The sequence below is a fragment of the Scophthalmus maximus genome, chromosome 16, assembly GCF_022379125.1.
Source record: "Scophthalmus maximus strain ysfricsl-2021 chromosome 16, ASM2237912v1, whole genome shotgun sequence".
NCBI lineage: Eukaryota > Metazoa > Chordata > Actinopteri > Pleuronectiformes > Scophthalmidae > Scophthalmus > Scophthalmus maximus.
The window spans coordinates 10,762,912-10,773,412 of record NC_061530.1 but is presented as its reverse complement, the minus strand read 5'-3'; the positions used below and the strand labels follow the sequence as shown (position 1 = coordinate 10,773,412).

The window sequence follows — 10,501 nt, the reverse complement described above, 5'->3', positions numbered from 1 at the left end:
CGCGTGTGGATTTTAGGGGACTGAAGACTTTTAAGGACACACCAAGCAAAGGCGAACATGTCAATGAGGTATGTGGTAAACCCAGTGTCAGAGAAAATTGCTTTTTGCATTCAAATACTATATTAATTTTATATGGGTTGGTGTGACATGGTTTCTGTATTCTCTGTGGGCTTCATATTTGAGTGGTTTTAAAGACCAGATCACAATAACTCTACAACAGTTAATTTGCTATGAGTTAGGAGCTATAGGGGCATACACAAACATTTAAACATCCATCCAACCTGGATCACACACTTAAATTCCACTGATACCATGCTTCTGGCCACGCCGGCATTCCGGGTAATGAATGAAAATAATTTGAATAGCAAAAAGCAAATCCAGACATTTTGTCATCTGCTCCGTTTAGTTGACTTTATTAACCACTAGGATGACTTGATTTGGATAGTATTTTAAACATTGAATTTAGCTTCTGAGTCTTATTCTAAAATGCTTTCATGGTATTTGAATTAACAACCAACACACTAAACCAAGAAAGACAAGTGTGTTGTTTAATTCCTGATGAAATCAATTATTTGTCAACAATTGAGAATTCAGCGACATAAATTGTGGCAATAATAAAGTGTTATGCTGATGCGGAAGAGTTTTTAAGGGACTTACAAACTCAGTGAAATTCAAAATATCAGAGCAATAAATGAAATGTCCTATAGTCTAAGAACATACCCACATTCTCCCCATGTGGGTGGATTTTGAATCTTGGGAATCTTGGTGGACTGCAACCACATAAGAGACTACCTGACCCATGCATTTCCAATATCAGTGAAACAAATGGGACCACTCAATGGAGACATCAAGACCATGTCTCCACTGAGTGTGTGGGAGCTGATAGGAAACGAGAGGGATGGGGGTTGTGCTGCACGGCTCCAGGAGCTCTCAGGAGGTGATGTGAGTACGTACTGGAGATCTGAGCATCACAGTAAAGACGCTGACCTCTTCTCACCAGCTTTTGACATTCTGTTCAAATTCTGTGAAGTTATACTTACGTCAGTGACCTATTAACACCTTTATTTCCCATTGGAAACAAAGTTCATAATAGAAATGTGTCAATTAAACACATGAAATGGTGGGCCTTTTATTGTAAACTATGAATTCATAACTCTTCCTTTGCGGGTTTGAATCATTTCATCTGGGTGGTAGATAATAAAAACTTTAAGTCATTAGGTAACTAAATTAATTAATTTCACCAAGTGTCAAGTAAACCGTTACGTGAACACCAACCCCCTGTACGAGAGGAATACATCTGGGAAGTTTAAGTGAACCGCGATGTGGAGTATTAGAAAAAAAATCCTTTTTTTTTTTTCTCAAAAAATCCTTTTTGAGAAAACATAGTTTGGTAACCCCCCCAAGAATATGATCTGTCCATTCATTTGCATGCGATGGAGGGATGACTTAGAATAACCGCCCCCCCCCCCCAAAAAAAAATAAAAATTTAAAAAGATAAATAAATAAACAAAAGAAAGAGGAAAGAAGACACGACTTATTGCCAGTTTTAGGGGGCGAGAATTATCTTCAGGATTTGATTGTCGATGAGCCGACGAGCTGCTGCGCGCGGTCTCCCGCCGGCGGCTCGTGGTGAGGAGCAGCCGTCAGTCTGTCAGCGCGTCGCCCGGGACGGAGCGACTCTGAGCACCGGAGGACCGCGGCTATCCGTGAGTGACAGCTCTTGCTTCTTTGACTTTGCTTTCAGGACTCGAACCCGTTTTACCCTGGTGTGTGTTTTTTTGCAGATGATGGGCTTTACCCACACAACATTACAGGCTATGTGCTAAATATCCTGTGACAACACGGACCCTCTGCAAGTAAGAAAAAAATGAACTTCTTCTTTAACAATATGAAATGCTTTTCACTTTGTTTTTCCATCAGACAGCCGTTATACATGATGATTAGAATGAGTCCCATCTTTTTTTCTCTCTATCCATTCCAATTATCGGGACTGTGGGGATTGGATCATGCTCACAACTTAAGTTAGGCAATACATCAGACAAAAATGCATTGAGCTGTCTTGAATAAAAACATTACTGTAGACTGTTTTATGCACAAGGGATGAAGGGATGTCATGCATACAAATTTGTGGTGTAAGAAGCCTGCAACTGCAAAACTGCTGTACAGCACTGTCTGTTTCAAGCATCATAAATTGTTTTGATATATTATGTCTCAGTGAATGTTGTGATGTGTGTGTGTGTGTGTGTGTTTGCCATCGGGGCTTTTTCATATGCTGTTCGGCTGCTTATTGCTGATATAGATGCTCCGCCACGATGTTCTCATGATGATTTGATTGATGTTCACTCAGTCAATCCATTGTATTACCTGCCCAAAATTTTTAAAGGGTCCATTTCTGAATGCTGCCGTGTGCTGGTAGAATTGAATAGAATACTGTTAAAACAAAATGCTTTCTTCTCAGGTGTAAGCCACTCAAGCAAAAGCTCAATTTGAGGAGCCAGATGGAAATGTATCCCTGTGTGGAGCCCTAATGAACCCCACAGTGTGTGGCCAGTATCGCAGTGACTCACAAATAAGCCCGCGACAGCTGTGATTTGCCTTAGCTGCCTATTCAGTGAGCCCATGCTTAAAAGGCTTGTCTTGAAAAGATGCTGCTTCGTGATAATAAAAGACAACTTCAACAGTTGAGGATAAACCCAATGTGGAGTGGGGCTTAGTAGGGCCTGCATTAGATCTGGGATATCCCACATATGAAGTTTGAAAGTTTGAAATGCCTGTCAGCCTAAGAGTGGTTGGAAACACACCGGTTTTTCATAAAAAAAATTTAAAAAACAAGAATAAGAGACATTGCTGTTTGCCATCATGTCTTACAGAGTGGGGTGAGCTCCACAAGGAGCAGTTCTTGGACCCCTAAGAAAATCAAGCTGCTCTCGCTGCCACAGGCGAGGACTGCCATATGACAGCCACCAGGAGGGGAACAAATTAAATCAGTGTTTTGTAGGCCTTAAGTGCGACCCCCACAGATGATGAGGACATGGGGCCCCCTGAGCTGCAAGAGGACCCGGGGTTAATAAGTGGGGTGTGACACAGCATCACAATAGGCCACAGTGCCAACCTAAAAATATTTCTCAACAACAATATTACATTTTTTGACAAATGGGACAAACTGAAAAAAAGACAAAAAATCAATCATCACGACGGAAACAAAAACAAGATACAGCCTTTTAGTGGGATTATGATGATAACTCTCTCCAGCAGAATTTAAAAGTGCATTTACATTTTAAGGTACTCAAGTTTTACCTCACTGGTCATAAGGGGAGTTTGAGGACACACCACAGCAAAACAAGAGCAGAAGCAGCAGTCATTGCTTTAACACATGCTCTTGTAACCTCTCCGATAGTTCGTTCTCAGGAGGAAAGTCTAAATTCTTTTGAATTCAGAATGATACATTTTTTCATATGAGGGTTCCAGGTTGAACAGACCTGGCAAGACCCTCATCCAGCCCCCCTTCATATCAGAGTCATAACATTTGACTGACTGAAATATGTTATGTAGGTGACTAATGTACATCCAAAGGTGAGAGTCTGAGAATTTGAGAAACAAATCTGTAGGTGATAATGATGACTATAAATATATATGGTAGGATTCACAGTGAGTTTCAAATTGTATCGTAAAATCTTTATAATTACTAGAGAAACTAAACAATTATAGTGTGTCCCACTTACTCTAAGTAAGTCATAATTCTTCTGAGCAGATTTTGGGTTAAGTGGTCGGGGAATCATTATAATCATTTCAAATCTTATTTGAAAAAAAAGAAAGAAGTCCTTGACAATAACATCGAAAATGGGGAAGCCAGCTAGATGAAGATTTTTATAAAAAAAAGATCACATATTGTTTTAATAGCATTTTTATGGTTTGAAGGGGATATCACTCCACTGTCTGATTTCATCATCGCGGGGTAACAATGTGGTTTTACTGTTTGAGCTTCACCGTGCAGAAGGACGTTTGTGCAGAGTCTGACACTGGCAGGCTGCTCTCACATTCGTGCTGAAGGGGAGAAAGGTTATATGTGCCTACCCTTAACCTGGGTTTAAAATGTATACATATGAGAGGATTTTGTGACACCACTAGCCTTTAATGCAGCTCCAGTGATGCTAATGGATGGTAATTCATATGTTTTCTTACATGATTGACGTCAAAGTAAGCACCACCCATTTCTCATGAAAAGCCTTTCCTTGTGATTTGTCTGCAGGGAAGTCTACAATAGCTGAAGCTTTTCTAGGTCCAGTGGTTCACATCTGTTTTGAAATTCATGGCACATCAAGCCTTCTCCAGTTAAATAGACAATTCAGATCAACTGAACCCAATTGCCAACTGACAATTCGAACCCTGAAGGTTCAGGGTTCGAATCCCGGTTCAAACCAACCAGGGCCTTTCTGTGTGGAGTTTGCAAGTTCTCCCCGTGTATGCGTGGGTTTTCTCCGGGTTCTCTGGTTCCACAGTCCAAAGACATGCAGAATGGGTTAATTGAAGACTCTAAATTGACTGTAGGTTGTTCGTCTCTGTATGTGGCCCATGCGATAGGCTGGCGACCTGTCCAGGGTGAACCCCGCCTCTCGCCCAATGTCAGCTGGGATTGGCTTCAGCCCCCCCGCGACCCTTAAATGGATAAAGCGGTAGACAATGGATGGATTCTGATCAACTGCCATATGAATAGGAACTCTAGTCTTAGAAAAATGAATTTGGCCAGCACTTACAGAACTCAGCACTAACAACCTTTCTATTTCAGCTGTCAAACTTGTTCTGATCTCTTTTCTCCTTTCAGTCCTTCCAAAAAGAAAGAAACAAGTCTGCAGGGATGGACAGGGCACGAGACATAATGGCATTGATCTGCCTGTTATTTCTCAAACTACCAAAGGTCAGTTTTGGTAAAATACAATATTAAAGGTTTTGCTTCTCTTTTTAGAAATAAAGTTTTCGACAAGAATAACTCCAAGTAACTCAACTAAAGAACCTTTTATTTTCCGATTTTCTGTGACTTAATAAAATGTTTGACATGAAAGTGAAGGAATGTTTTCTAAAGTATCATGTTCTGTATCTCCTTACAGTATGAGATGGCTAGTGGAAAAGTCTTAGAGGAAACTTATCACAAGTGGGTCCAGTATAAAGAAGACTGTGTCAAAATGATAGTAAATGAGCCGCCGCCTCAAGGTATGGAGCAACCTCTTTCAAGTACTGAGTCATCATGCAAAAGGGGATATGGCAAGAGATCAAAAAGGAAGGGAAAGGGAACTGGGAAAATGTCAAATTATGCTCATGATCATCTGTGGCTTTTTTTTTGGTGAGGAGCAGGTGTCTTTTTTACTTTCTTATTCTTATTCTTTCTAGCGGATGTGTTCTGTAACAGGACATTTGACAAATACGCCTGCTGGCCAGATACTCCTGCCGGCTCTGTGGTCAACATCTCATGTCCTTTCTACTTGCCCTGGTTTGACAAAGGTAAAAAAGACTTTTAGTGTCTTTACTTTGAACAGAACAGACTAGCTGAAAAATGAATGTGTTCATGCCAGTCTGTACTCTTTCCATTCCTGCATGTTTTTGACAGTTGCTTGGCAACTATGTCCGTCCAACTGTGGAGGTTGCTGAGGATTTTTGGAGTTTTCCCAAACTTAAAGACACTTTAGCTAGTTTCTTCCATCGTTTCTGTGTTAAGCTAAGATTCTGGCACAGACATACTGTAAATGTGGGTATCAGTCTTCTCATCTAACCAACAGCAAGGGAGCAAAAATAAAAACATATTCTTACTATCCCTTAAAGCACCTAAGTAATATTACAAGCACACCTGGTTATTTTGCACATCAGTGTGTTTCTTTTCCCCGTCTGACGGATTTACCTGTCCCCTGCCCGGTGCATGCTGTGATTGGCCTCAATCTCTACTTAGGAAAAAGCGGGTAATGAGTCAGTTACCATTACACTGACAGACTGTTTCTCCTCCAGTGTCCCAGGGAGTTGTGCTTCGGCGGTGTGGCTCTGACGGCATCTGGGAGAGAGAAGACAGCGGGCAGGTGTGGAGGGACATGACCCAGTGCGAGGAGGAAAAAGAGATCACATCTCACGAGGTGCGGCAACCAAAATGTCTCCAGCTTGGGGGTTAATTTGTTGCACTTCTCATTGCTTGGACATTTGCATCACGTATAGGAAGATGCAGGTCATCAACATCATCTGATTGAAAAGCAACTGATATTTACTCATACGAGTTTGGATGCCAATTGGCATCATTTGGTGCAAAATAGGGGCAAGGAGAATGTATACTTTCATTTGCAAGTTTTTATAGATAAACAAGTCACAAGATAATCTTTTATCCCCAGTCTGCATTAGTAAAAAATAAAATAAAATCATTATTCATTTATGTTAAACTCATCCATTAGTGATGATGGATGAATGATGGAGACCTACGGTGTATAGGGAGTTGACACATACTGTTAACTGGCATTCAATTAAACAAGAGTCACTTTTGTATGAGTGTTTGCCAAAGTAACAGAAATCAAGCTGCAATTAACTCTATTAATTTAGTGTTATCTGCTGTATAATGAATCTGCATTGTTTCCATATGATCTTAGTAGTTTGCATGAAAAATGATAAATATATATTGATTACTACATTACTTAAATTATCTTCATGCAGAGAGCGGCAAAAGTCTGTTAATCCCTGAAACAATTCTTTGCAAATATCATATGCCTGAGGTTTTAATAATTAAACTCTTTCTGCCTTCATTGATAATCTCATTAAGGTTAAAATAGTGAAGTAATTTACGTGATCTGATTCCCCAAAAAATGATCAGTGTGGATTTGTATTTACAGCTGTGGTTCAAACAATTGATGGTGAGCTTCAGGATGTTGTACACTGTCGGCTATTCCTTGTCCCTCTTCACGCTCATTACGGCTCTCATCATTCTTCTGAGCTTTAGGTAAGCTGTCATACAGATGCGCAATGATTTTTGCTCCCATATTAAGTGACTCGACTCAATCAATGCTCTTTGACAGATACAGAGCGACGCTTTGTAAAGAAAATAGATAACAACATGCTGCAAGTTTAATTCTTTACGCAAATATGATATCAGAACTGTCAAGATGCTCTGCATCCCTATCAATCGAGTACTAATGCAGGAACTGAAGACTGTCCACAGACATGCAAATTGAGGTGAGTTTCATTGGAAACTTGAAATTGACTGTAGGTGTGAATGTGAGTGTGAATGACTGTTTGTCTCAGAATGTCAGCCCTGTGATGGGCTGGCGACCTGTCCAGGATGGATGGATGGATGAATGGATGAAGTTTGCATTATTTAGCGAACATTGAATAGTGATGATGAAGCAAAAGAGTTAAATGATTAAAGGGTGATCAGACAACAGCATTTTATTTTGAAGAAATCAAATAGGAAATAGGTGCAAAGTGTGTTTTTGCAGGTCATAAGTGTTGAGGAATTTCTGTCCTCCCTGCAAAGATGAGCGTTCCCACGCACTGTGCGAGGTCATCCAATCTATGGCAAGCCAAGTCAGTTGGTGGGTAACTGATTGCTGTGTTGGCAATAAGGATTAGAAGACAAGCAAGAAAAAAATGTATTCAAACCTTGTTATTTTTATGTCCCCTGACAGGAAACTGTATTGCTTCAGGAACTTCATCCATGCTAACCTTTTCCTTTCCTTCATCCTGCGAGCCGTGTCTGTCATTGTTAAGGACACCATGCTAGAACGCCACTGGGGACGAGAAATCGTGAAACAGACCGATGTGAGTGAGATGCTCAGTCACCAGGTGGGTCTTATTTGAAATGTACTGCTAATAGTGTGCTGTTGCTACTTATTATGGGGTACCACTAAATATTACTTGTGGCTATTGCATATTTGAAGCTAACACTTCAACGAGGCAACATTACTTTTTGTGTCCATTTCTTCTAGGCTGCTATTGGCTGCCGGATAGCACAGGTGATGATGCAGTACTGTGTCCTGGCCAATCACTATTGGTTCTTTGGAGAGGCAATTTATTTGTACTCTGTGCTTATAGCCTCAGTGTTTATTGACAACAACAAATGCTTGCCTTACATCTGTCTTGGCTGGGGTAAGTTCCATCTTTTTGTGTCCAAACTAACAAACACCCAAGAAGTTTTTCTGGGACTCTTTATGTTGTGTTTCTCTACCCTCCTCTAAAATGTATTTCCACTTAATACCAAAAATCACCTCAGTACAGAGATATAGAACAGCTCATATTCAAAAAGCAGTCATGTTGCAACAGTAGAAACCACTCCCCCTCTTTGTGCGCCTGTTAACAACTGCACAAATAAACAAGGTTCTGTGACAGTCCCAAGGCATATGCCCTGTAACATCCGTGTATGTCATGGAAACCTCTCAGCTATTTGTTTACTTATTCTTACTTAGTTTCTTATTAAGCACTAGCAGGGAGGACTTTTCAATTGTTAATGTGTTTTTTTTTCTAAGGAACACCACTTCTATTTGTGGTTCCCTGGGTAGTGATGAAGCTATTGAAGGAAAACAAAGAGTAAGTGTGTGTGTGTGTGTGTGTGTGTGTGTGCCTGCGTGCGTGCGTGCGTGCGTGTGTGTGTGTTTATGTGTGTGTGTGTGTGTGTGTGCGTGCGTGCGTGCGTGCGTGCGTGCGTGTGTTTAGCATCCCCCCCATGTGCCTGATTGCTTCACATCCAGACCCCCTTGAAGGAGAACATCTGCTTTTCTTTGCAGGTGCTGGGCTTTAAATGAGAACATGAACTACTGGTGGATAATTCGCTTCCCAATTCTTTTTGCATCACTAGTAAGGATCAAATATGCAAATCATTTATTCCGTATTTAGCTGCATCCCTCATCTGTGTCTATTTCTGAAAAAATGTACGACATAATATAGCTTTTTCCTTTTTCTGATCAACAGATCAACTTTCTGATTTTCATTAAGATCCTCAAGGTCATTCTTTCCAAATTACGAGCCAGCAACCAGACCGAATACCCTGATTACAAACTTCGGCAAGTTGTCACAAATTTTCAATTATGTTCACATCATTCTTTTCAAGTTAACACCATGACTGGCTGTTATGGAAAAAAAAGTGATGAATGGAGGTGAGGTAGCCAGAAAAATGTATGTTGACAAAAAAAAAACATTGTATGATGTGACAAATTGCCTGCTGTTTGATTTGTCCCTTTAGGCTTGCCAAGGCAACGCTTACCCTCATTCCTCTGTTTGGGGTTCATGAGGTCATATTCATCTTTGCTACAGACGAGCAGACGACAGGCGTTCTGCGCTACACCAAAGTTTTCTTCACTCTTTTTCTCAATTCATTTCAGGTAGGTTGGTTCAATTGGACCGGAGACTAATTCCTTGCTATTGCAGATATGTCTGTCAAAGTAGAACAGTTTAACTGTCTAGACATCATCTGTGTGTTCATGTAAAGCAAATGTCGCCCACTTTGCTGAAACTAAACAGGGACTCTCTGCAGGGCTTTCTGGTGGCTGTGCTCTACTGCTATGCCAATAAAGAGGTTTGTTGTTTCATTTCATAATCTCATTTAAAAAAAAAATCTTTAAATACAAGGTAAGCTATATTGATTAGACATATGCACCTGTCACATTATCCGAGAGGCAACAAACATGAATCTACAATGAAAGTGTGGAATTAGGGTTAAATCATATTAAACATAGTATTAATCTCCCTATGAATTTAAGATCATTTAAGGGTGCATTGGAATGAAGAGAAAAAATATATGTGTGTTGGTGAGTGGTTCCTTAATTGAGGTTTAATTGAGGTTTAATTTTCCATCCAATTTTCAAGCATCAGACTGTTAAATGACACAAAATGGCACATTAACTCTGATAGGGTTCACCCCCCTCTGGATGCAGGTGAGGGCAGAGCTGAAGAGGAAGTTACGCAGCTGGATGATGGAGGCAGAGCTTGTATGTTGCGGACGGTGACTAGCCGTGCTCGACTCTCGAGTAGACACTTTTTCCATCACCACAGTGCCAGAGCGCAACAGAACCTCCCCCATAATGATGAGGGCGAGGCCTGACGGTTCGCCCACTCCTGAGAGTTCACTGATTTTCCGGCATCAAACTCAACCGACATCACCACAACCTGATGCATCATTGCTGCACTGTCCATCAGTGGCACACAGAGAAAACACCCTGCATCGCGGGGATCAGGATGAGACTGGAAAGTCGTCTGCAGCGATGCAGGTGTCCTTCCTCATTCATCTTCAAGACCCTGTAGAGCTACTCCCGAATGTTGTCGATATAGATTCAGGCTGAACACACCGTGCATTTTCAGATCATATGTGGTCTATTGTGAATATGTAAAAGTGTGATTAAGTAATTGTTATAAAGAAATTGTGAACGTCTGATTGTTATCGCCTGAGCCATCTTCAAGTAAATAATGCAAATAGGGTGTTAAAATAAAAAGGATATTTTTCTTTTAATTGACTCTTGTGTGATGAGGCAGTGCATAAGTCCTGCAT

At 40.7% G+C, this 10,501-nt stretch overlaps 1 protein-coding gene across 2 annotated transcripts; it reads left to right on the top strand.

Annotated features, from left to right (window-relative positions):
• Positions 1-1,485: 1,485 nt before the first annotated feature.
• LOC118288081 (glucagon receptor-like) lies at positions 1,486-10,436 on the top strand. 2 transcript variants are annotated; one of them, XM_035613866.2, is made up of 15 exons: positions 1,486-1,706; positions 1,785-1,856; positions 4,823-4,915; positions 5,106-5,208; positions 5,386-5,496; positions 5,995-6,116; positions 6,858-6,964; positions 7,650-7,806; positions 7,950-8,109; positions 8,487-8,547; positions 8,745-8,814; positions 8,929-9,020; positions 9,200-9,338; positions 9,491-9,532; positions 9,891-10,436. In XM_035613866.2, exons 3-15 carry the CDS (start codon positions 4,856-4,858, stop codon positions 9,960-9,962), a joined length of 1,296 nt encoding a protein of 431 aa, XP_035469759.1. In that variant the 5' UTR covers positions 1,486-1,706; positions 1,785-1,856; positions 4,823-4,855; the 3' UTR covers positions 9,963-10,436. The 2 variants fall into 2 exon arrangements, with proteins under 2 accessions (XP_035469759.1, XP_035469758.1); XM_035613865.2 differs by having other exon boundaries at positions 1,486-1,856.
• The last annotated feature ends 65 nt before the right edge of the window (positions 10,437-10,501 follow it).

Coding starts and splice junctions, on each gene's coding strand:
- LOC118288081 (XM_035613866.2), top strand. CDS start 4,856: ATGGACAGGGCACGAGACATAATGGCATTGATCTGCCTGTTATTTCTC. Junction 5,209..5,385: donor AAATGAGCCGCCGCCTCAAG/GTATGGAGCAAC, acceptor TATTCTTTCTAG/CGGATGTGTTCTGTAACAGG. Junction 7,807..7,949: donor GTGAGATGCTCAGTCACCAG/GTGGGTCTTATT, acceptor CATTTCTTCTAG/GCTGCTATTGGCTGCCGGAT.